The 27,846-nt window shown below is 39.7% G+C and overlaps 1 protein-coding gene across 1 annotated transcript; it reads left to right on the forward strand.

Moving 5' to 3' along the window:
- Window positions 1-196: 196 nt before the first annotated feature.
- herpud1 (homocysteine-inducible, endoplasmic reticulum stress-inducible, ubiquitin-like domain member 1) lies at window positions 197-27,621 on the forward strand. The gene is made up of 8 exons (XM_061919901.1): window positions 197-586; window positions 7,350-7,427; window positions 7,806-7,883; window positions 11,023-11,192; window positions 16,336-16,446; window positions 22,357-22,728; window positions 25,869-25,983; window positions 26,060-27,621. The coding sequence occupies exons 1-8, from the start codon at window positions 434-436 to the stop codon at window positions 26,219-26,221; spliced, it is 1,239 nt and encodes a 412-aa protein (XP_061775885.1). The 5' UTR covers window positions 197-433; the 3' UTR covers window positions 26,222-27,621.
- Window positions 27,622-27,846: the final 225 nt, after the last annotated feature.

The following is a 27,846-nucleotide window of genomic DNA, read 5'->3' on the forward strand; positions in this document are numbered from 1 at the left end:
CTTGGGCTGCTGCCCCCGTGACCCGACCTCGGATTAGCGGAAGAAGATTGTTACACAATCAATTTTAAAACACTGAGTTCACACAATACCGAACGCATAATATTTAGTTATATAAATTCCGTGTGAAAAATAAGCTTTCGTAATAAAGACAGAAATGAACGTCCATACCACGCCCTGCACGTCAGCGTTCAAGCCGGCTTCGACCAATCAAGGGCGGCCACAGAGTCTGGCAACAACACCGGGGACGTCAACCCAATCTCGACAGACGACTACTTTCCCCCACTCCAGCTCGTTCGTTTCTACTTCTTTCGTCACCCAACTATTCGTCATTTAATTCGATATTGTTTCTTTTGTTGTTTTTGTTTTGAAGCAGTAAGACGGCGCGCACTTTGTAGCAAGGCCCATTACTAACCAGACGTAAGGAGAACACAAAATGGAGGTGGGAGACTCTCCAGGAGAGACCATGACTATCTTGGTCAAAACAGCCAGCCAGGCTGTGGAGGACCAGACCGTCGACGGCGTCCGCTGGAACTGGACGGTGAAGGAGCTGAAGACGCATTTGTCCGCCGTTTATCCAACAAAACCGGTACGTTTTGAGACTTTTGCTAACGTTACCGGAACTAATGTGTTGGAATGTACAGTTGTTGCCCCCCCAGCGCTTCCCGCTGAAATAGAAACTAAATGCAGCGCAGGATGATAGAAAGTGCTAGAATGGGTGTTAAGAGGTTCAGTTATATCATTAACGTTACATATTTAATTATTTCCCTTTTAAAGGCCTACTGAAATGAGATTTTATTATTGAAACGGGGATATCAGGTCAATTCTATGTGTCATACTTGATCATTTCGCGATATTGCCGTATTTTTGCTGAAAGGATTTAGTAGAGAACATCCACGATAAAGTTCGCAACTTTTGGTCGCTAATAAAACAAGCCTTGCCTGTACCGGAAGTAGCAGACGATGTGTGCGTGACGTCACGGGTTGTGGAGCTCATTACATCCTCACATTGTTTACAATCATGGCCACCAGCAGCGAGAGCGATTCGGATTTAGAAAGCAAAGATTTCCCCATTAATTTGAGCAAGGATGAAATATTTGTGGATGGGGATAGTGAGAGTGAAGGACTAGAGAAAAAAAAAAAAAGACAGTGCAGTGGGAGCGATTCAGAATTTATTAGACATATTTACTCGGATAATTCTGGAAAATCCCTTATCTGCTTATTGTGTTACTAGTGTTTTAGTGAGATTATATAGTCGGAGGGGAGTAGTGACCGCCAGTGTCTCTGAGGGAAGCCGCGTTTCTCGACACGGCGTAGCGTAGGCAGCTTTTTTTCCCCCTCCTCCATGGTGGAAGCATCCCACGTTCGGGGGCGGCCAGTCGAAGTATGCAAGAGAGTCCGCAGCTGCCTCTTTGACCGGTTCACAAGGAAAGATGGAAGCTCCGCTCTTGTCTACGGCAAGAGCCGACTTATTACCACAATTTTCTCACCGAAACCTGACGTTTGACATGTGGTAGAGAACCATGTTCGCCTGACCGCTCTGTTTCAAAGTAAAGCTTCACCTTCGGGAATGTAAACATGGAAACACCGGCTGTGTTTGTGTTGCTAAAGGCAGCCGCAATACACCGCTTCCCACCTACATCGTTCTTCTTTGACGTCTCCTTTATTAATTGAACAAATTGCAAAAGATTCAGCAAAACAGATGTCCAGAATACTGTGTAATTATGCGTTTAAAGCAGACGACTTATAGCTGGGATCGGGCTGGAACAAAATGTCCGCCACAATCCGTGACATTTTCAACAGGATACTTCGCTCGAAATTTTAAATTGCAATTTCTTAAACTGAAAAGGCCGTATTGGCATGTGTTGCAATGTTAATATTTCATCATTGGTATATAAACTATCAGACTGCGTGGTCGGTAGTAGTGGGTTTCAGTAGGCCTTTAAATCATTAAATATGACAGGGCGGTATGCGCATGCGCCACATATTGAATAATATTTTGACCCTTTGCACGAAATTACTTTGCGACAGTTGACACATTTTCAAACCGGAACAAAAATACAACATTGAAAGTTTAGACAGCAAAAATGTAACTTAATGAAATACAATAAAAATAAACACAGTATCCTACATTGTGTAGTATAGTGTGTATGTATTAACATTGTTCAATTAGAACAGGGGTCTGCAACCCGCGGCTCCAGAGCCGTATGCGGCTCTTTGGCTACTCTGATGTGGCTCAGCTGCATAATCGCTATCAGGGGGGTTTCCAGATTTTGGTGCCTCTCCCGGACATCACTCGGGGATAAGATTCTCCAATTTTCACTCGGACTACAATATTAAGGGCGTGCCGTGATGGCTTTATTTTTAACATACTCTACAACATGTCATCGCACCCGCCTTTACGCCATGCTATCTGCGTGCCGGCTGGACGCATGCATTTTGCTGCTTTTATCGTCACACGTGCGAGATTGCAAGGCATACTTGGTCAACAGCCATGCAAGTTACACTGAAGGTTGTGATATAAACAACTTTAACACTCTTACTAATATGCACCACACTGTGAACCCACACCAAACAAGAATGACAAACACATTTCGGGAGAACATCCTCACAGTAACACAACATAAACGCTACACAACAAATACCCAGAATCCTTTGCATCCATGACTATTCCTGACTATATTATACACCCCAGTGCCCCCAACCCTGCCCACCTCAACCGACACACGGGGGGGGGTTAGTGCTATATCTTTTGTATTTATTAATATTGTTCACCCAATTAGAAGTATGAATGTAAAATGTGCAATTGGTAAATAGATGGGACTTACAGTAGGGGCTGGGTGATACGGCCTTTTATTAATATCTCGATATTTTTAGGCCTTGTCACGATACACATCTCGATATTTTGCCTTAGCCTTGAATGAACACTTGATGCATATACTCTAATCACAGCAGTATGATGACTCTATGTGTCTACATTAAAAAATTCTTGTTCAAATTTCATTCATATATGCTCATTTTAAACTTTCATGCAGAGAGGGAAACCACAACTTCCGTATTTCCTTGAATAGCCGCCGGGGCGCTAATTAATTTAAAACCTCTTCTCACTCCTGCGCTTATTCAAGGCATGCAGTAAAAGTAAGCAGGCGCTAATAATTTTAAAAGCTCTTCTCACCCCTGCGCTTACCAATGGCATGCAGTAAAAAATTGAGTGTGAGGCAGCGGCGGCGATGACCAAGAAGAACGCGGAGTTGGAATATAATTACAACACTTTATGTACATATTTACATACATATTTATATAATATTTACATATTTATATAATATTTAACTACAAGCTCCATTCACAGACAGAGTCCCATTGCTTTTATGAGCGGTCGGGCGAGTCAAAAGCCGGAAAAAAATTACATTTTTTAATTTTATTTTTATTTGTGGCGGCCGTAATTCTTTCGTGGCGGGCCGCCACAAATAAATGAATGTGTGGGAAACCCTGATCTTCTTCCCTTTATGCAATTTCAAATTGTTGAAATAAGCCCCCTCCATTTTGAAAATGATGACAGGGGAAGTGTCACTCGTGACGTCACGAATTTGACCCGGCGGTAATAGTAAGCATGCGCTAATTATTTTGCGAAGCGGGTTTGACCCGGCAGTAATTCAAGGCAGGCGCATATTACATGCCCGGCGGCAATTCAAGGAAATATGGTAAGTCAATTGACCAAAACTGTAGTTATTAAACAGTTATTAAGCAGTGGCACAAACATTCATGTAATTTCCAAAACAGAAAGTGCAAGATTGTCAGAGACATTTTAAAACAAGCTTTACGTTAAGTTGTTTCATTACCACATTTGCTATATATACCTATTTACAAATGGTATACTGTACTCTAGGGCTGGGCGATATATCGATATACTCGATATATCGCGGGTTTGTCTCTGCGCGATATAGAAAATTATTATATCGTGATATTTGAGTATATGTTCTCACGCAGTTGCTTTTAGCTGCGAGCATTACACTACAGGCTTTTCTCACTCTTTCTCGTCTCTCCTTCTCACAGACAGCAAGTGCACCTTCTTACACACGTCACATACTTATACGCCCTCGCGGAGCAAAGAGGTAGCAGCATGGGTAACGTTAGCTGTGGTGCGAGCGGTAAAACGAGAGAAAGAAGGTGCTAATATGGTAACAAATGAAGGAATAATTAATTCCCAAGAAACACGCCTGGCGGTGGTTTGGCTTCAAGTGGGAATATGTCGAACAGACAACAGTATTTCGTCGAGTGTGGTGCTAAAACGTTGCTACAAAAAGTAGTATTACTGCTAATAAGTAGCATCATTTGAAAAGTCACCCACTAGACAATGAAGAGTGCTTACTCCACATGTCAACATCTCCATTCGGTGTCACACGCCCACAAAATCATGCCCAAAAGTGAACTTTATTTGTTTTAAACAATTGTGTAGTGGCACAAAAGTGCACAATAGCTTGTTTTAAAATGTCTCTGACAATCTTGCACTTTCTGTTTCGAAATGACATGAATGTTTGTGCCACTGTTTAATACCTGTTTAATGAATACACTTTTGCTAAATTGACTTAGTTGTGGTTTCATGTCTGCACGAAAGTTTAAAAGTAGCATATATTAATGCAGTATAAACAAGAATGTTTTAATGTAGACACATAGAATTATCATACTGCTGTGATTATATGCATCAAGTGTTCATTCAAGGCTAAGGCAAAATATCGAGATATATATTGTGTAACGCGATATGGCCTAAAAAATATTGACATATTTAAAAAAGGCCATATCGCTCAGCCCTACTATAAGTGCACTTTTGTGCATGATGTCACTAAGATGACATTTCAAAACAACACAAAATTAAATTGTACTTTTTTTACTGCAATACTTAAAAACAAATAAAGTGCACTTTTGTGCATGATGTCACACAATATATTTCAATAACTGTCAAATAAAAATGAGCTGCATAATAGGTTACTGCGGACGTTAACTCCTTTAGTTGTTGACTTTTTTTTTTCATACGGTGTTGATCTGGAAATAGTTGCTTTGGCATTTTGTTGGTGTGGCACCGGCCGGAAATGTTGATTGCAGAGTTTCAAGCACTATTCATTCTCTAGTGGGGGACTTTTCAAATGATGCTACATTAGCAGTACTGCTACTTTTTGTAGCAACGCTTTTGCCGCATAAATGTTAAACATATTCCCGCTTGAAGCCAAGCCACCGCCTGACGATGGATCCTGTGTGTTTTTTTTGGTAATTAATTATTCCTCCATTTCTTACCAGATTCACACCTTCTTTCTCTCGTATTACCACCCGCACCTCACCGTTAGCATCATAGCTAACGTTACCATGTCGCTACCTCTCTACTCCACGGGAGCGTGTAACGTTGCACACGTGACAGTATGTGACGTGTCTAAGAAGGTGCGCTTGGTTTACGTCTCTGTGAGAAGGAGTGACAAGAAAGAGTGGGAAACGCATGTAGTGTAAAAGCAACTGCGTGAGAACCTATACTCGAATATTATGATATAGTTATTTTCTATATCGTACAGACAAACCCGGGATATATCGAGTACGGTATATCAATATATCGCCCAGCCCTAGAGTGCAGTATACCATTTGTAAACAGGTATATGTTGCAAATGTGGTAATGAAACTACATTGTGTAAACTTCACTACCCCCAATGCCTTAAGAGATGTGCTGAAAGATGAGATGGTAGGCAGCGGTCCATATAGCTCATTGTCCAGCACCAACAACTTAGAATATAAACTCAGAGGCAGTCAGTCCTCAGTCGCACCCCTCTGAGAGTAAATAGGCTCCAGCTGAAGCGAAACAATCAGAAGTTGCTAGCGTGTGACTGTTAAGGTTGACTAACTTGTTCTACAGTGACCTCCACAAGTATTGGAACAGTGAGTCCAATTTGTTTTTGTTGTAGACTGAAGAATTATGTTTGACTTAAAAAGATGAATATGGGACAAGAGATCAACAGCACTGTATATGTAACAGTATTAAAATCTCACGGTACAACATTATCAAGGCATTAAAGCCAAGGTACAATATCATTGTGGTACACGACCCCAAAAGGGACAAGCGGTAGAAAATGGATGGATGGATATATATATATATATATATACATATATAACAAAAAAAACTTAATACCATAGTGTGTCAAATTAAGTGGCAGGAATGTTTACAATATACACACTTACTGTAATTTAAACAAAAAGAATGCTAAAATGTTTTCATCATATTTATGCAAACAAGTATGCAAATAATTGTGCGGGGACATTCACTGTCTCAGCTACGGGTTGGTAGATATGGCTTTTTTTTAATATCTCGATATTTTTAGGCCATGTCACCATACACAATATATTTCTCGATATTTTGTCTTAGCCTTGAATGAACGCTTGATACATACAATCACAGCAGTATGATGATTCTATTTGTCTACATTAAAACATTTTTTCCCGCAGGTCAGGCATCTATTTGTGGTGGTGTGGTCGGGCCGCTGGGGGGGATTCCCGGTGGCGATGACCAAGAAGAACGCGGAGTTGGAATATAATTACAACACTTCATGTACATATTTATATACATATTTATATAATATGTAACTACAAGCTCCATTCACAGAGTCCCATTTCTTTTATGAGCGGTCGAGCGAGTCAAAAGCCGAAATTTTATTTTATTTTATTTTTATTTAAAAAAAAAAATGTATTTAATTTTTTTATTTGTGGTGGCCGTAATTCTTTCGTGGCGGGCCGCCACAAATAAATGAATGTGTGGGGAACCCTGTTTGTTCATAATTCATTCATATATGCTCGTTTTAAACTTTCATGCAAAGAGGGAAACCACAACTAAGTCAATTGACCAAAACTGTATTTATCAAACAGTTATTAAGCAGTTTCACAAACATTCATGTCATTTCAAAACAGAAATTGCAAGATTGTCAGAGACATTTTAAAACAAGCTTTTTGTGCATGATGTCACTAAGATAACTTATCAAAACAACACTAAATTAAAGTGCTCTTTTTGTACAGAACGCCACTACAATAGTTTAAAACAAATAAAGTTTACTTTTGTTCATGATGTCGCACATTCAGATGTACTATACATAATAGTTGTCATGGTTTTATCATTATATTATATCTTATATGGTAACCTTTCTGACGCAGAAAAACAGACACTTTCATAGCAAAGGTAAACAAGCAGTGAAACAGGACAGCATGAAATGGCTTGGACATTTTTCGTTGGAGCGCCTGCATACATTGAAAACCTTTTTGAAATAAAAAAAAAATGTCACACTGTCAGCATTCCTTAAGCTTAAATGTTGTTTTCTTTGACCTTAGACTGAGTCTGACCAGAGGCTTATCTTCGCTGGCAAACTGCTACCCGACCATCTTTCCATGAGAGATCTCTTCAGACAGGTAGGATGCTAACCCAGTGCTTCTCAAATATTTTCTGTTACACCCCCACTAGGAAGAAAAAATATCCCACACATTTTCCACCATGACTATAAATAGTATAATTTGTCTATAAAAATGTTATAACTTTACCTCGGCATAACATTGTAAGTTTATTAACAATAAAGTTGGGCAGGTAGCTGCTGCCTGTAGCATCATCATAAGCAATCAACATTGAAATACATTATAAGATACACTTTTTTGTGTATGAATATTTAACAAGTAGTCCCAAAAACATTCTAAATCGTAACAAGTGATAGTACATTCAGTAGGACGCATGAAGCTATAAGTTAGTCTGGTCACAGTTGTGTTAAAGTCTCTATGTCTGTCTTTCTTTTACAGACTGACTTAATTCCAACGTTGCATTTAGTCTTTGCCGTCAGGACGCAGAAGCAATCACCTGAGGGAGAAAGAGCGCAGGTGAGAAGTTCACATGGTCGATCAGTATGAAGCATGTACCGGGGACGGCATAACGCTGTTGGGAAAGTGGCCATGCCAGCAACCTGAGGGTTAGTGGTTCAATCCCCAGCTTCCACCTAGTTGTGTCCTTGAGCAAGACACTTCACCCTTGCTCCTGATGGATCGTGGTTAGGGCCTTGCATGGCAGCTCCCGCCATCAGTGTGCGAATGTGTACGTATGTGTGAGTGTGGAAATAGTGTCAAAGCGCTTTGATTACTTTGAAGGTAGAAAAGGGCTATACAAGTATAATCCATTTACCCACCATAAGATTTTTGGTAACAATCAGGTGTATTAAGCGAGTTTTACGTTTACTACAATCATTCCCAACCACATAAGTGTGATTCCAGAGATGGGGGGATGTGCGTGTGCGTGCATATATTTTTTGTATATAAAATATTTTATATACAAAAATAATACATATATATATTTTTCTCACCCCCCGTATATGTATATGTGTATGTATGTATGTATGTGTGTGTATATATATATATATATATATATATATATATATATATATATATATATATATAATATGTATGTATGTATATATATATATAATATGTATGTATGTATATATATATATATATAATATGTATGTATGTATATATATATATGTATGTATGTATGTATGTAACGGTACACAAACATTTCGGTTCGGTAAGTACCTCGGTTTATAGGTCACGGTTCGGTTCATTTTCGGTACAGTAAGAAAACAACAAAATATAAATTTTTTGGTTATTTATTTACCAAATTTGCAAAATATTCAACCAAAAATATTTTTCATGGTGGAATATTTGATGTGAAGTAATCGGAACCTTGGATAGGTCAATAATTCACAATAAAATTGATTTTGATTTAATATTATGTTTTGAGCAATGACAGTTTGGAAAAAAAAAAACAGCTTTGTTTTATTAGTCGACATTGCAACTTTTTCTAAATTACATTTAACCTTCAAGCTTTTTAGTTTCACTTTTGTTTCGTTTTTGTTTATTATAATAGTATTTTTAGAATGTGCCGTGGGCCTTTAAAACATTAGCTGTGGGCCGCAAATGGCCTCTAGGGCACACTTTTGACACCACTGCTAGAGATAATAAAAAATTAAATCTGATAAATCAATGGATAAAAAGCAGAGCCTGGAGACGCATGCGCGTTTATCATAACTCTCTCGCTCTCTGCCCCTCACGAATGCTGCTGCTCCGCGCATAATTTCTTTTGTTTTCAACCCCTTCTTAACTCTGAACGTATATTGTTAATACACGCAACCATAACTCAAAATGCCGGACATTAGAGGCATTTAAGAAACTCTGCCCTGAAAGCCCTGCAAAAGAGGAGATGTCTGGTGAAAAGAGGACGTATGGTTAGTCTATCCCAGCCCGGTTGCTGCTAGCATGCTAGCAAAAGAGGACATGTCCGTTGCTAGCAGCGATCGGGCTATGATAGACTAACCATACGTCCTCTTTTCACCAGACATGTCCTCTTTTGCGGGGCTGTCAGGGCAGAGTTTCTTAAATGCCTCATGTCCGGCATTTTGAGTATTGTTTACGCTACTTAATATGTCCTGTGGAAACTCATTTGTTACACCTCCGCACCACACCGAAACCCCCGTACCGAAACGGTTCAATACAAATACACGTACCATTACACCCCTAATATATATATATATATATATGTATGTGTGTGTGTGTGTGTGTGTGTGTACACGCACGCAAGAAAAAGTCTCTGATTGGCTTGTTCGTAATGTTTTGCCCTAATCTTAACCAATTGTGATTCATCATAATAAACCAACCAACCAATCATGGATTTTCTTATACGTAAACCAACCAATCATCATTGATGTTTTCTGTATATTTAGTCCACTGACCGTGGAGTTGCATCGCTACATAGCTTTGATTTTTAAGTTAATGATTTTTAATGGAAAACCATTGGCTTATCAAATACTGTACTCATTACAGGTAATCCGTAGTTGTTGGTATATATATGTGTATATATATATATACAGAAAACATCAATGATAATTGGTTGGTTTACGTATACCAAAATACATGATTTGTTGGTTGGTTGATTGGTTTATTATGATAAGTTTTGATATCTGTGAGCCGAAGCGAGAGTTGGTCAGGTGACCTGGTGAGCCATCTTTGAACTGGAAGCACACTGGATCATTGGTTAAGATTAGGGCAAAACATTACGGACAGGCCAATCAGAGAGCAGAACTTTCCTCCAGAAGGGCTTATCTTTGTCCATGTGATTTTAACTGAAACAAAAATTAAGCTGTTTTACCACAATACCCAGCAATATGTTTGGAGGAGAAAATGTGAGGCCTTTAATCCCAGGAACACCATCCCTACCATCAAGCATGGTGGTGGTAGTATTATAATCTTGGCCTGTTTTGCTGCCAATAGAACTGGTGATTTACAGAGAGCAAATGGGACATTGAAAAAGGAGGATTACCTCCAAATTCTTCAGGACAACCAAAAATTATCAGCCCGGTCTTTGGCGCAGTTGCGTTTTCCAACAAGACAGTGACCCCAAACACATCAAAAGTGGTAAAGGAATGGCTAAATCAGGCAAGAATGAAGGTTTTAGAAATGACTTCCCAAAGTCCTGACTTAAACGGGGACAATGCTGAAGAAACAAGTCCATGTCAGAAAAGCAACAAACTAAGCTGCACTGCACACATATTGTTAAGAGGAAGGGTCAACAATTCAACCAAGCTTTCCAGAAGCTTGTGGACGGCTACCAAAAGCGCCTTATTGCAGTGAAACATGCCAAGGGACATGTAACCAAATAACGATGCTGTATGTATAATTTTAACCCAGCAGATTTGGTCTAATTTTCAGTAGACCCATAATAAATTCATAAACGAACCAAACTTCATGAATGTTTTTTGTGCCCAACCAGTGTGTGCTCCAATCACTCTTCCACAAAAAAATAAGAGTTGTACAAATGATTGGAAACTCTAAACAGCTATGACATCATGTCCTTTACAATTGTAAAGAACAAAGAAAAACTTTTCACCACGACTGTGTATGTGTGTATGTATTTATGTGTGTATAATATTTTTTCCATAGCACTGAGTTACATTAATCATTTTGATTTAAGGAAACAGAGCAGCCTCATCTCTCCCTGCCTTCCCCTACTCCACCGAGTCCCAGGAGCACAGCAGTGCTGAGGCAGAGACGGGAGACTTCTTCAAATCCAGCTGCGACTCAAGTAAACACACAATCTCCAGCACCACCTCAACATGCTCCTGCGTGGCCTGGTAACTCAGTGTAAGAAAAAAAAAAGTTTTCTGTTTACAATGATGATCTGTACTGTGATCCAACGGGGATGTACTGCATGCATACATAAGCGCTTTGTGCTGATTTAGTAAAAAGTGTATGTAGACTTAAGTGTATGTGTCTCAGTAACACTGAATCCCAACATGGGAATAAATATTATTTCCATCCATTTTTACCGCTTGTCCCTATCGGGGTCGCGAGTGGTGCCGGAGCCTATCACAGCTGCATTCAGCCGAAAGGCAGGGTACACCCGAGACAAGTCGCTAGCTCATCACAGGGCCAACACAGATAGACAACATTCACACAATAGGGCCAATTTAGTGTTGCTTAAATTGTAATATGTGTCAATGTGATAGAGCATCCCATTTTTTTACAACCAAGGCCTGATTTATTAAGATCCAAACGCTCCGCGTTAATCATTGTGTGCAATCAATAAAAAGCGTGTACTATTAGTGGGCGTGTTGCGTGCCATTTACAAACCCTGGACGTGAAGTGAAGTGAATTATATTTATATAGTGCTTTTCTCTAGTGACTCAAAGCACTTTACATAGTGACACCCAATATCTAAGTTACATTTAAACCAGTGTGAGTGGCACTGGGAGCAGGTGGGTAAAGTGTCTTGCCCAAGGACACAACAGCAGTGACTAGGATGGCGGAAGCGGGAATCGAACCGGAAACCCTCAGGTTGCTGGCACGGCCACTCTACCAACCGAGCTATACCGACGTGCCATTGAAAAGTCGTGCAGACCACTTATTTACATGAGGATTTTGCCCGTGATATACGGGGCATCGCCATAGAGACACTCATTTACTGCTCATTTATTGTACATTAATGTTATTATGTTCCTGTGGTGTTTTGCTATGTTTTCAAACATACAGGAGACATGTACTACTTTTCATGGGCATTTTAGAAGCAGTCGTGCAGTGCATCTGCATTGACAACACTTTTTATTTACCGTATTTTCCGCACTATAAGGCGCACCTAAAAACCTCCAATGTTCTCAAAAGCTGACAGTGCGCCTTATAATCCGGTGCGCCTTATATATGGACCAATATTGAGCCACAACAGGGTCTCGCAAATACGGTAAAGCAGCCACCGATTTAATTTTCCCCCGTAGAAGAAGCGCGCGGTGCATGCTGGGATATATGACTGCGCGAGGTGTGCTGTTTCATTTCCATTTGAGTGTTTATGTAAAGACCCCAAAATGGCTCCCGTTAGAGACATACTTAGGACAGAGTTTAAACTCCAGGCGATCAGTCAGAAGGGCACAAATTGTCACTGAACTGCTAGACAACAGCAGCGACACTGACTCGATTAATGACGACTTAGACGAGACCGTATTCGCCCAACAGTTTAATTCGGACACTGAAGAAGAAGAATTTGAGGGATTCGTGGATGAAAAATGACTTCATGTAAAGTGAGCTTTACATGTTTATTTTGTGTGTTGTGTGACATTAACGTTTGACAAAAGTTGAGCTGTTATTGCTTTGCACTATTTCGAGTGTTACTATATTGTGATTACACTAACGTTTGATTTACCGTAACAGTATCAGACTGTTTTTTATGTGTTTGTTAAATCAAGGAAAAGTTCCCCTTCACTATGTGATATAAATGTTGTACTACATGTTATACCTTTTTGTTGTTAAAAGATAAACAAAATACCACGTCACTGACTTTACCTCCAGGAAAAAAATAAAACACCTGTTTATTCATTTTGGGAGTGAACGGAGTTGGCAGAACGCAGGTTTGTAATCTATTAATAAAGTTTGACTGACCTATCTGACTGTTTTGTTGACATTCCCTTTAGTGCGGCTCCATCTAATGGATGCATAACGTAACCCCAGCTTCTATTGTAGCCACTATTCTATGCGCCCTATGATGCGGTGCACTTTATATATGAACAAAGTTTTAAAATAGGCCATTCATTGAAGGTGCGCCTTATAATCCGTTGCGGAAAATACGGTAATTTTGTTTGTCACCGTTGAAGGTGCATGGGAGGGAGGCTGCATTTAATCGGTTCGAAGTGCAAAAATGCATATTTCACAAAGTTTTTTTTTTTATAAAAAAAATATTCAAATAGTATATATTATATTTGAAAAAAACAAACACCATTTAAAATACTAAATGACACCAAAACACATATGTTTTAATCAACCTCTTAAATCGCCTTAATATTTTTCATTTCTACCCAGGGGCGGATCCAGACGATTTTGAGGTGGGGAACACAATAAATAAATTACAGGGGCCACATAATAATGACAGCTCAAGACAAGCACCTTCTTCTATATGTAGACTAGAGATGTCCGGTAATTGCTTTTTTGCAGATATCTGATATTCCGATATTGTCCAGCCTTTAATTACCGATTCCGATGTCAACCGATACCGATATATACAGTCGTGGAATTAACACATTATTATGCCTAATTTTGTTGTGATGCCCCGCTGGATGCATTAAACAATGTAACAAGGTTTTCCAAAATAAATCAACTCAAGTTATGAAAAAAAAATGCCAACATGGCACCTCCCATATTTATTATTGAAGTCACAAATTGCATTATGTTTTTCAACATGCCTCAAAATAGCAGCTTGGAATTTGGGACCTGCTCTTCCTGAGAGAGCATGAGGAGGTTGAGGTGGGCGGGGGTAGGAGGTATCGGAGGTTCTATATTGTAGCGTCCCGGGAGAGTTAGTGCTGCAAGGGGTTCTGGGTATTTGTTCTGTTGTGTTTATGTTGTGTTACGGTGCAGCTGTTCTCCCGAAATGTGTTTGTTATTCTTGTTTGGTGTGGGTTCACAGTGTGGCGCATATTTGTAACTGTTAAAGTTGTTTATACAGCCACCTTCAGTGTGACCTGTATTGCTGTTGACCAAGTATGCTTTGCATTCACTTGTGTGAGTGAAAAACCGTAGATATTACTTGATTCGGCCGGCACGCAAAGGCAGTGCCTTTATGGCACGCCCCCAATATTGTTGTCTGTGTGGAATTCGGGGGAATGGTTGCCTCGGGAGATTTTCGGGGGGGGCACTGAAATTCGTGAGTCTCTCGGGAAAATCGGGAGGGTTGGCAAGGATGAGTGGGAAACGCAACTGCTCTGTAGTTCTCCCCACATCCGTGTACCACTCCGTACAGCGGGGTTTTAAAAAGTCATACATTTTACTTTTTGAAACTGATACCGATAATTTCCGATATTACATTTTTAAACATTTCTCGGCCGAAAATATCGTCAGTCCGATATTATCATACATCTCTAATGTAGACCAATAGGTGCTAATAATTACTGCTAATGAATAAACAGAAAACAATGATGTTTATATCTAAAATGTCTAATTATTTTTTAGCGAGCAGCTGTTCATGTGAAAAAGTAAAGAAAAATTCTAAATAAATAAAACTCTTTTACACAGTTCAGGTATAATTGATGAAACGAATGAAGAAAACTGCTTCTCCTGTTGAATACATTTCTATGAAGTGAATGAGTTTCAAAATTAGTTTGTGAACATGTATTCTCCTGATTGCCACAGGATCAATCAGAACATTATTGCCAATCACGTTTGAAGAACAAACATATTTCCACTCACGGTTATAACACGAACAAGGTCATATGTCAAATAGTAAATTTTCTACTTTGCCTTGCTTCAATTAGCATTTATTACACAGTTAACATTGCAGTCAGTTATCCATGAAGGCAAACAACGTAGTGTGACAAGAACACAACTACAGGACTGTTAAGCTGTTAGCAATGAAATGATGTGTATTCAAGTAAAACATTCAAAAAATATACCTCTATGACATTGTCAAAGTACTATTTTAAAAGTGAGTTCAAGTTATGCAAGCAAGTTTGTCAAAGGGTTTGTCAGGGACCGGTGTCTGACAACAACAAAAAGTCTGTATTCAAATAAACAGATGTTAGTTGGTTTTCTTCACACCACCGGTAAAGGAAACACACCATTTATCTGATTTGCATCCATGGGGGTGTTTTACTTGTGGATCACTGGTGCATGATCCATACCAACAGCTGTGTTTAAAACAAACTCCTTTATAGGGCTGGGCGAAATGGCCTTTTATTAATATCTCAATATTTTTGGGCCATGTCACGATATATATTGCGATATTTTGCCTTAGCCTTGAACGAACACTTGATGCATATAATCACAGCAGTATGATGATACTGTGTCCACAATAAAACTTTCTTGTTCATACTGCATTAATATATGCTCATTTTAAACTTTTATGTAGAGAGGGAAATCACAACTAAGTCAATTTAGCAAAATATTTATTAAACAGTTATTAAGCAGTGGCACAAACATTCATGTATTTTCAAAACAGAAAGTGCAAGATTGTCAGACATTTTAAAACAAGCTATGGGTGCACTTTTGTGCATGATGTCACTAAGATGACATATCAAAACAACACTAAATTAAAGAGCACTTTTTGTACAGAACACCACTACAATCGTTTAAAATAAAGTGCACTTTTGTGCATGATGTCAACAAGATATTTCAATAACTGTCAAATAAAAATGAGCTGCATAATAGGAAATCAAACAGCAGTGGTGTTACTTTTTGTAGCAACGCTTTTGCCTCATAATCGTTGAACATATTCCCACTTGAAGCCAAACCACCGCCAGACAATGCACCCTGTGCTGCTTTTCTCGGGAATTAATATTTCCTTCATTTGTTACCAGGTTGGCACCTTCTCGCTCTCGTATTTCCACTCGCAACGCACCGTTAGCATACATAGCTAATGTTACCCATGTAGCTACCTCTCTGCTCGGGGAGGGCGTGTGACTTTGCACGCGTGACGTATCTAAGAAGGTGCGCTTGTTTACGTCTCTGTGAGAATGACAGACTAGAAAGAGTGGAAAACGCATTTAGTGTAATTAATGCCAGCAGCTAAAAGCAACTGCGTGAGAACGTATATTCGAATATTACGATATAGTCATTTTCTATATCGCACAGAAACAAACCCACAATACATCGATATATCGCCCTGCCCTACTCCTTTATCATATTTTGTTGTTTTCATGCCCTTTTGTTGGTTTGTGATAAAACTTACAAAAGCTAAAACCATATTTATCTGTGTTGCACGGATAATGACTTAGTTAGATAATAATGCTAATGTTATGTTTCCTTGCAGGTCTGCTACATCCCCGATGACCCAAACAGCGTTCCCAGCCTACTCTCTGTACAGCCCACAACAACTTCTGTGGCTCCAACACGTCTACGCTCAGCAGTATTTGATGCAATAGTGAGTTTACTACCTTCAGGGTCCTATACATTTTTTATAATGAGCCAGAGGCGTCACTGGGTTTGAAGAACAGGACGTTCCTGTTTTTTTGGGGGTTTTTTTGCACTTGCAAGATATTTTTGCTCACAACAAACACTGCAATCATCTAAATGGTTGAAAGTGGAAGTGTAAGAAAGCTTTGGTTATCTTTATGGAGTAAAGATAACCATGAGTAATCATGGTTATCTTTTTGGAGTTATGTTTCAAACATAACTCCAAAAATACACATGCAAAATGTCTAATAATGCCTGAAGAAATGCATCTTTGAGAGTTTTCCTGAAAAAAAAAACATTTGGTAGGGTTTGCAAAAACAAAAAGTAATTTTTTACTCAATTTGACAGTAATGTACTTAGAATCCTGAGATAACGCGAAAAAAAGCAATAAAAATGTATTCCTACATAATTCCGAATCCAAACGTGCAAAATGTCTAAAAACCCCTGTGATATTGAATACATCTGAGTTTTACTAGATAGGGTAGGGTTTGCAAAAACAAAAAGTAATTTTTTACTCAATTTGACAGTAATGTACTTAGAATCCTGAGATACTAAATCCTCTCATACTAAATATGAAAGGTTTATAATCATAACTCCAAAACCAAACATGAAATTTATCTAAAAAAGCCTGTAATATTGAATTTTATGTGAGTTTTACCGGAATCAGGTATTTTGGAAAGGTTCACAAATACCTCATACTGGCCTCATATTGGTCAAACTCAAATTGTCAGTTTTTAGATTAAATTAGATAGTACTTTATTTATTCCGTCAGGAGAGTTCCTTCAGGAAAATTAAAATTTTCAGCACAATCCCATTCAAGATCAGACAAACATTACAGGGAGACAGAACAGGATCGCTGACGGGTCTGCCGGCTTCCAGCGCCCCTTACAAAAAAGATGAGATACAGGTAAACGGGGAGGGGAGAAAAAAATAGAAGATTAAAATAAAATAAAAAAATCGGTCTTAGCCTGGGCCCTGAAGAGGGGGTGCAGACTGAGGCAAAGGGAATGTAATATAATTTAGTAATCATGAGATGGCCCAAACACATAAGGATAGTGTTGTTGCATGGAAAAGCTAGCAGGCAACTTGCAAACAGGGAAACCTTGCACAGATGATAGCTGTGTAAACAAACTTGCACAGCACTACAGAGTTGACCTGAAAACAGAGGAGGTGGAAAGAAACTTTCTTGCCTGGAGAACAGGGGCTGGATGTCCACCCAAAGATATGTCCTTTGTGCACAACCTCTTTGATTCAGAATGTTTGTTTACAGCTTGTTGTTACTGTAATAGAATTACACAGCAAATACTGAAGAAATCAAAATGGTTGAAAAAAAATATTGTTAGTTTCCTGTTGTTACTGTGATGGTAATTTAAGGCATTTAGACCACACGTGCCAAATTCAAGGCCCTCAGGCCACCCTGGCCAGTAGGAATGGGTGATACGGACTATCACAATACACTGCCATTTACAATAAAAGTGAAGATAAAATAACTTTTTATCACTACATCCAGTCTTCAGAGCCCCCAATACACCGCTCTAAAATAACACTAAGGTTATTGAACTACATCAATTAAGTTTAAGTAGCACATCTACACTGCAAAGCTGTAGTAATTTGCTTTGCTTATCATATCGTACGGAAGTTATTTTTCTGTCAGCAATATTATAGACAATATTATTGTGAGTTTTGTATTACAAATCAATCAGATAGTGTTAAAATACGACTTCAGTGTGAACTCTCCCGCGCTGCGGTCACATAATGACCAATAATGACGTCGCTTGTCATAAGAGTCATCATTATTTGTCGAAATAGACGGATAAAAAATAAACAAAAAAACTAGCAGAAACAGGCGAAAATAATGTTTTAGGAAGTCACGTCAATCAATGTTCCACCACTGATCACCTACACGCGCTTCTTCAGAACAGACATTGAGGCAAAACAGCAGGACACTTCTTTCATAATCTTCAGAAAATGTTTACTTTGATTTAGGGCTGGGCGATATGGCCTTTTATTGATATCTCAATATTTTTTGGCCATGTCACGATACACGATATATATCGCGATATTTTGCCTTAGCCTTCAAATATCACATGATGAATATAATCACACCAGTTTGATGATTATTTGTGTCTACATTAAAACATTCTTGTTCATACTGCATTAATATATGCTCTAGAGATGCGCGGTTTGTGGTCTCATCCGCGGATAAACCGCGGGTCGGGCGGGTGACATGACGAAAAAATAGATTTTAATTACATTCGGGCGGATGGCGGTTGAATCATTCGGAAATATTTGATATACATGGATCAGGGATCGGTATCCTTTACTATTTAAAGAGCCATTTAGGACTCGTGTCACAAAGCGAAGAAGACAATAGGAGACGCAAACATTCCCTAGAATGACTGCCGGCAGTCACCCAGTTAATAAGTATTGGGGCGTGCTATGAAGCCATTGGCTTTTTCGCCTTCTACAGCACGTACGATCTGCTTGTCAGTCCAGCAACATGTTGTGTGTGGCTCACACAGACACAGGCACCCGACTGCAAGGCATACTGGGTGACACAGAGTACACTAATGGTTGTGATATAAACAATTTTAACACTCTTAGTAATATGCGCCAAGCTGTGAAGCCACACCAAACAAGACTGACAAATACATTTCGGGAGAACATCCTCCCAGTAACACAACATAAACGCAACACAACAAATACCCAGAATCCTTTGCATCCATGATCATTCCTGACTATTTTATACACCCCGCTAGCAGCAAACAGGCGGGTGGCAGGCGGTTGTGGTTCTGATAAAATGTTGGTTCGGGTGGACGACGGGTGGATGACAACTTTGGTGATGCAGTTGCGGATGATATAATTGCCTATCCGCGCATCTGTAATATGCTCATTTTAAGCTTTCATGCGGAGAGAGAAATTAAAACTAAGTAAATTTACCAAAACTGTATTTATTAAAACGTTATCAAGCAGTAGCACGAACATTTGTCATTTCCAAAACAGAAAGTGCAAGATTGTCAGAGACATTTGAAAACAAGCTATGAATGCACTTTTGTGCATGATGTCACTAAGATGACATATCAAAACAACACTTAATTTAAAGTGCACTTTTTTTTAAAGAACGCCACAACAGTAGTTAAAAACAAATAAAGTGCACTTTTGTGTATGATGTCACACAAGATATTTCAAAAACTGTCAAATAAAAATGAGCTGCATAATAGGAAATCAAATAGAGTATGTCTTTCGTTCTGTGGTAGGTTCCTGCTGACGATATCTCCTTCTGTTGTTGATTTTTTTTGTCATATGGTGTTGAGGTGGAAATTGATGCTTCGGCATTGTGTGGATGTGGCACCGAACGGAGATGTTGACAAGCAGTTTCAAGCACTCTTCATTCTCTAGCGGGTGACTTTTCAAATGATGCTACAAATTAGCAGTGCTGCTACTTTTTGTAGCAACGCTTTTGCCGCATTATTGTTCAGCATATTCCCTCTTTAAGCCAAACCACCGCCAGACGGTGGACCCGGTGCTATTCTTGGAAATTAATTCTTCCTCCATTTGTTACCAGATTCGCACCTTCTCTCTCTCGTATAACAATTCACAACGCACCACTGGCACCACAGGTAATGTGACCCATGTAGCTACCTGTCTGCTCGGGGAGGGCGTGTGACATTGCATTCGTGACAGTATGTGATGTATGTTAAAAGGTGCGCTTGTTTTAGTTCTCTGTGGAGAGACAAGAACGAGTGGAAAACGCATGTAGTGTAATGACTGCAGCTATAAGCAACTGCGTGAGAACGTATACTCGAATATAACGATATAGTAATTTTCTATATCGCATAGAGACAAACCCGCGATATATCAGTTATATCGAAATATCGCCCAGCCTTACTTCGATTGCACCGAATCTTTGAAATTGTCACATCCGTCAGTATTTAGACAGCTAGAATTTAAGCATGTTTACGTCCGTCAACACTGCAGGACGTGCAACGTCATAATGCCATGTCTGTATTTGCATTCACATTTGAGTCTGGACACATTTTTTGGGAATGTGAACGTCTACATAATAAGATCAGATTTTCCAAAAAAAAATTGAATTGGACATCTTACCCTGCTGTGTTGTGAAAGGACTGCACATAGCCTTAATGTTGCTGCGTTCTGGCTCAACTTTGCTAAGGTAACTGTGAAAACTTGGACTGGATTTTCAGTATAGTAATGCGGGCGTCACTGATGGAATGGATTGGATTGGATAATAAGTGCTGACAAAGGGTCTTCAAATAATTTATAATCGTAGTGAATAATGACAGTTTGTATTATTTAAACTCATTACTGCATATTTTTCTATGTGGCCATTTTATACGTCATTGTAAAGCTTAGTTGTTTGAGGTTAGACTGATTTCCATCAGATGTAGTAGATAAAGGATGGGTAGGCTTGGGCCGATGGGTGGGTGTAAGGATCGGTGTAACTCGGCCTGTTGCCATCACGTCTCCACCTAGCCGCTGCCACCACAGCCTGGGGGGGCAATAGACTACAGACTGTGGTGACGTAGGCCGGCTTCGTCGTGTTTTCCGCTCCATTTGCTGAATGGCGATATACAATATATATCTCGATATTTTTTCCGTAAAGTAAAAACAAAACAGTCCTAGTTACCTGAGATACTCAATTAATGACCTACAAAGTCAAATTAATTACTTACTTTAAGCAAGCGTTTGAAAAAAAGAGATATAAGTGGGGCCACATGCTGACATATGCTCAACTCATCATGCCTAATTTATTACAGCATTTGGGAAGCCTGTAGTAGATTTTTATTATGTAAATGTTCTATTTTTTTCAACATGTGATAGCATGTTGCCATTCAAAACTACGCTGCTATATTACTAATGATTAATGTAACTTTAGCTGAAAAAATAGTACACTAGCAAATAGGAGAGACTATTCATCCCTGAACACCATGGAGTTCATTTAGGCTTTATGATGTAGGCTTTATCAGAGACAGGTTCAGAAAACTGTTGTTTCAACATAATGTCATTTTTTGCTGCTTCAACACAGCTCAATCAACACAGAAAAAGGTAAAGTGAAATAACTTAGTTGTTTACAGTAGGTCAATAATGCTTGTCTTTCTGTCAGACAGGGTTTTGCTGTCTGTAACACACTTGCACCGCACAGTGAGCTAACGTTACGCTAAAAGCTAACTAGCCTTCACCTCAAGAATCGCGAGGGAGCTGAGCTGCCGCTTATGTTTCTAGAACGTCAACGGGCCCATAGTGATGTTACTAGAAGTTGACTTGGAAGTGTTTATTATAATTTGGGGAGAGTCCGCTGCCTTATGCTTACCTCTCTGCTCACTCCAAAGAAGGAGCACTGACTCCAGGCGCTCTGCTCTGAATAGTGGGTGGGACAATGTTGGGTGCTGCAGAGACGTACTGACAGAGGCAGAGGCAGAACTAAGCGGAGCAGCGAGTTAAGACTTTAGTTTAGGCGCTGCGGGAAACCCTGGTTAAGGAAGGTTTTGGGGGAATTCAAATATACACAAACAAAAGAATAAATACATTGGCTAAGTAAAGTATTGACACACAAAGTTGCACTTCAATATTAAACATGTATTCAGAGGTAGAGTTACTGAACAATAAAACAATAAAATTAAGACCTTTTTAAACAAAAAGTGCTGAGTAACAATATAAACACTTACGTTAAGCAGACATATTTACAGGTCATATGAAAAAAACTTTAAAAAGTCTTTATAATATGATGAATCAGTCTTGTAGTTGTGACAGATAGAGCACACTGGATGATACTCTCAGTTTATGGTACAATATAATACACGATATTGGGTTCACAATATTTTGACAGGACATGACAAAATCTGTGTTTTACCAACAGCCACGCAGCCTTGGCAGCAGCTGGCACAGCCCCCGCTGTATCACCTGCAACCGTTGGCCAACTCCCTGCCGTCCACGCGCACCAGGTACCTGTACCAGCACCGATAGCCAACCAGAACCACATCCACATACAGCCAGCAAATCAGAATCCGGCACAGGACGGTGCCTTCATCGACCCAGCCATAGCCAATCAGAACATGAGAATGAATGCTCAAGGCGGGCCTGTGATGGAGGACGAAGAAGACCTGGAACGAGACTGGCTGGACTGGCTGTACTCTGCTGCCAGGTTGGGGGTGATGCTCATGATTGTGTACTTCAACTCCAGCCTAAGTCACTTCCTGCTGGTGATGGCCACCCTTTTCATCATGTACCTGTGAGTCCCCTCTTACATTGGCCTCTACTAGCACACTCAAATACTTCAAATCAGGTGTTCTTTCCGCACAGACACAGACTTTGTGTGGAGTTTGAATTTTATTGATGCTTTCTGTTCTCCACATCAATGCTAATTGAACATGCCATATACAAACTAGATTAGCAATTTTGCATCACCTCTAAGTATGATAATTAACACGTCTTGAACACCTCTTACAACATGTTTTAAGGATGTCTTTCAACACGTCATTTGAACATTTCAACACATTTTGAACACATCTTTAAAGGCATCTTTCCACGTATGTAATTTATTTTTACACACATATGTAGCTGAGTCAGGCTCCAGCGCCCCCCGCAAACCCAAAAGGGACAAGCGGTAGAAAATGGATGGATGTAAAACGTGTTTTAGCACGTATTTTAACATGTCTAGCACATCTATAGACATGTCTTTTAACACTTTTTAACCCGTAACAAATCTCAAACCTATTTTCAACACATTTAATACATCTTTAACCTGTCTTTCAACAAACTTGAACACGACATACACAAGTCTTTAACACGGATAGGGATAGGTCTTTATAGTCATTGCACAAGTACAACAAAACTTTGTTTTCAGCACAAACCCGTTCTAGATTAAACAAACACAGTGTACAGGGTTACAGAACAGGAACGCTGATGGGTCGCCACAAGGCGCCCCGTAAAAGATGGGGAAAAGGTCAACGCTGGGGAAGGATGAGTAAAAAAATCCAATTTAGACTGGGAAAAAACATCCATAGCAATGCACATATACATATTACAACATACATCTCGAGATATCTAGCAACAGAGGGAAGAGAGTGCGGGGTCATGACGGTAGGCCGCAACTCTCAGGCGCTGACCATCCTTTCATCACCCCTATGGGATTTGCGTCCAGGGCGTTGGGTTGGGGGTGGGTATGTGTGGCGTATATTTTTGTGGATGCATGTTTGTTTGTAAGCCTGCAGCGTCTCTCTGTTCCGCGGCCTTGATGTCGTGCAGTCGCTACCCCAACAACAGGTGTGTGTCCATGAGAGACAAGAAGGAAGTTTGTTGTGTCTTTGCTTCACTGTCCTTCAGGAGAGTCTCGAAACCAGGGAAACAATCCAAGTTGGAATGATTTGTATACGAGTGAAAATAAAATGAGCTTTTCCCTCTCAATTGTCGATGACTGGTCCTCAAACCTGCGAAGCAGAGTGTCCGATGTGATCCAAAATCATAAGTGTACACAGTTTTTACCGCATCTTCAAAACATTTGTGGCAGCTTTGGGGTATTTTGAAGACTGCCAGCAACTTCCAATTTGTCGACAAACTAGAGCGACGCTTACTCCAATCAGCAGATGTCCTTTTGTCATAATTCCGAATAGTTAAATATCTTCACGCCCTATAAAGAAAAGGGTCACCAGGCACGTGGCATTTCTTCTTCTCCCAAGAGTCCGTCGTGTGTCCAGCAACAACTACAAGCAGGTTCCCTTAAACCAAAGTTCTCGTCAATTTCGTTAAGGCCAGTTAAATAGTTCCAATGTTGATTTGGAGAGCAGTGCAAAAAGAGAGGACACAAAAATTAAGACAAGACAAAGAAGCAAGCAGGAGAGATAAGGGGAGTGTCCACCCTCGATAAGTGCCAGAGAGAAAAGCAAGTCTTTGAATACATTTGGACAGATCTTGAACAACTCTTTTGACATGTGTTTCAGCACGTTCCAACATGTCTAACACATCTTTTTACATGACTTTCTCTGCTTATTCTTTTTTCATGTCTTGAACACATCTTTCTACAGGTCTTAACACGTCTTTTAAGAAGACTTAACTAGGCATGTAACAATGAACCGATATTTTAATTTAAATTCCGAAGACGGAAAGACATCGATCTGTGCTTGGCAAATTTGCCTTCTGTATGTTAGAATGATTAAAAACGTTAAAAAAAGTTATTTATGACTCAAAAGTGGTCACAATTCAATTAAACTTTTCAAACTTTGGATTTTCAACATTGTTCGTTTTCAACTTTCTGCCTCAGGAATAATTGGTCTGTTGCCAAAATTTGATTGCTGTCACATTCGTTGCGTCCTTATATTGTTGTTTTGGTCAAAAGTTGTTTTGTTACTGCTTTTTGTTATTGTGTTGTGGCTTTTTCAATCATGCTACAGAAGAACGTTGTTGTGTTGTGGCTAGAGATGTCCAATAGTGGCTTTTTTGCCGAAATCCGATATTCCGATAATGTCCAACTCTTAATTACAGATTACGATATTAACCGATACATTGTCGTGGAATTAACACATTATTATGCCTAATTTTGTTGTGATGCCCCGCTGGATGCATTAAACAAAAGGTTTTCCAAAGTAAATCAACTCATGTTATGTAAAAAAAATGCCAACATGGCATTGCCATATTTATTATTGAAGTCACAAAGTGCATTGTTTTTTTTTTTAACATTCCTCAAAACAGCAGCTTGGAATTTGGGACATGCTCTCCCGAGATAGCATGTATATTGTAGCGTCTCGGAAGAGCTAGTGCTGCAAGGGGTTCTGTGTATTTGTTCTGTTGTGTTTATGTTGTGTTACGGTGCGGATGTTCTCCCGAAATGTGTTTGTCATTGTTGTTTGGTGTGAGTTCACAGTGTGGCGCATATTTGTATCAGTGTTAAAAGTTGTTTATACGGCCACCCTCAGTGTGACCTGTATGGCTGTTGAACAAGTATGCATGGCATTCACTTGTGTGTGTATGAAAAGCTGTAGATATTATGCAATTGGGCCGGCACGCAAAGGCAGTGCCTTTAAGGTTTATTGGCGCTCTGTACCTTTCCCTACGTCCGTGTACCACTCCATACAGCGGCGTTTTAAAAAGTCATAAATTTTACTTGTTTAAACCGATACCGATCCTTTCCGATATTACATTTTATTATCGGACATCTCTATTTTACACCCAAGCAAATCGACCACATTAAAAGTGTGAGGAAACTCAGTCACAGGCATACATAGACAGTAACGTTAGAGATTACAAATGAGATGAATGCGTTTATTATGACTAATTAACGCGATAATTTGACACCCCTTGTTTTTAAACAATCTTTACATAATGTAGAGTCTACATGATTTCCTTAATGTGTGGTTTTTTTGTTGGGGGGTGCAGTCACACCACAGGCTGGTTCACTTTAAGAAGACGAGAGCAGGCCCCAGGACCCAACCAGCTGCATCCCCCTGAAGTCCAAAACAACCAGGAGAACGAGAACAGAATCCCAAATCCTGTAAGAGAACTACTGTTGGTTCAAGACTCGACTCATAGAATTTGTGTACAAAGTCATTGTGTTTTTTTCTCTTTAGGCTGCTGTAGGACAGATGGAAGGTGCTGCAGACAACCAGGAGCCAATGACTGCTGTGCTGGTGCCTCCAAACAGTTCATCCATCATGTGGACAGTCTGGGTTTTCCTAAAGACCTTCTTCTCTTCGCTCATACCCGACGGTCGTCAGGGCGTGGCCAACTAACCTTAGCTTCCCCCAAACGGACTTGAGGCCAAGTTAGCAACAATGGACTACTTCACGCGGTGGAAGGAAAAACTCCCAACTTGACCAAAAACTAGGGGATGTTGGACGTTGTCATTAAAAACCTGCAACCAGGTAATACGTGGAATTTGATCATGGTGTGTGGAACTTATTGGCCTTCAGACTGTTTATCTCCAAAAGCCTAAGTCTAAATGTGCCAATGGAGCAAATTGAAGCGTACCTCAGCTCTATGAGTGAGGAGTTTAGCTCCACACCGCTATTTATAAGGTAGTGGACATTGTTAAATGTTTGCGCTTGAAAGAGGTCAGTAGGAATATGTTTTACATTTGAACGCCACCCTTACAGGCCAAACAAAAAGTTGTGAACGACCAAATTTGGCCCGTGAGCATCATGTTGGGCCCCCTTGCTTTGAGGTTTCGAAAATAAAGATGTTGGGATTATTTACAGCAGCCTCGAAATTAAAAGCAGGGATCTACTGATTTTTGGGGCTTTTTTTTTTTTAGACTTCGATTTAGATCATTTTTGTTTTCATATGAACATGTGGGATTGAGGGAAATATTTGAGGTTAGACTGGTCTATCCAAACCCTGCACCAATACAATACAACCAAGGATCTTACACCCAAGCATACTTGCCAACCCTCCCGATTTTCCCGGAGTGACCACCCCCCCCCGAAAGTCTCCCGGGGCAACCATTCTCCCAAACTTCTCCCGATTTCCACCCGGACAACAATATTGGGGGTAGTGCCTTCTGCCTTTAACGTCCTTTTTACTACCTGTCGTCACGTCCGTTTTTCCTCCATACAAACAGCGTGCTAGACCGGTCACGTAATATATGCGACACACATAAGTGAATGCAAGGCATACTTGGTCAACAGCCATACAGGTCACACTGAGGGTGGCCGTATGAACAACTTTAACACTGTTGCAAATAAGCGCCACACTGTGAACCCACACCAAACAAGCATGCCAAACGCGTTTCGGGACAACATCCGCACTGTAACACAACATAAACACAACAGAACAAATAGCCCGAAGCCCTTGCAGCACTAACTCTTCAGGGACGCTACAATATGCACCCACCGCTACCACTGAACCCCCCCCCCCCCCCCCCCCATGTCCCGAATTTGGAGGTCTCAAGGTTGGCAAGTATGCACCCAAGGACCATACATTTAAGACCTCACACCAAGGACCATGCACCCAGTTAGATGATTTTTCTCGTTTTTTTTTCCTTTACCAGCACTTTTGTTGCTCCAATCAGATAATGTATTTTATGTGGAATATTGTGGATGCTGAAAAAGAAATGACAGTTAGATGATGTGTTATCTGAGCTCTTTTTTTTAATTATTTGTAGCGTTTGCTATTAAACCAGCACCTTTTGTTAGTTTCTGTTTGTGTGAGTTGATTTTCTTTTAAGTGTTTCATTATCACACATGATTGACATGACTAAAATGAGGGTAAAATAATGTACACTAATTAGAATATACTTAAATGTATTTAATTATGATTGCGTGGTTCTAAAGTCAATTGTTAATATTATTTACATAATTAATTGATAATGCTTTTGTATTGTTTATACAGTGTGCAAAGACATACAGTGGGACAAAAA

This window comes from Nerophis ophidion, linkage group LG14 (genome assembly GCF_033978795.1).
Source record: "Nerophis ophidion isolate RoL-2023_Sa linkage group LG14, RoL_Noph_v1.0, whole genome shotgun sequence".
NCBI classification, from domain to species: domain Eukaryota; kingdom Metazoa; phylum Chordata; class Actinopteri; order Syngnathiformes; family Syngnathidae; genus Nerophis; species Nerophis ophidion.

Bases quoted from the DNA above. Each gene is read 5' to 3' on its own strand.
- herpud1 (XM_061919901.1), top strand. From the start codon at position 434: ATGGAGGTGGGAGACTCTCCAGGAGAGACCATGACTATCTTGGTCAAA. The intron at 16,447-22,356 runs GTGAGTTTACTA...TTTTACCAACAG, and splicing joins CAGCAGTATTTGATGCAATA to CCACGCAGCCTTGGCAGCAG. The intron at 25,984-26,059 runs GTAAGAGAACTA...TTTTCTCTTTAG, and splicing joins AGAACAGAATCCCAAATCCT to GCTGCTGTAGGACAGATGGA.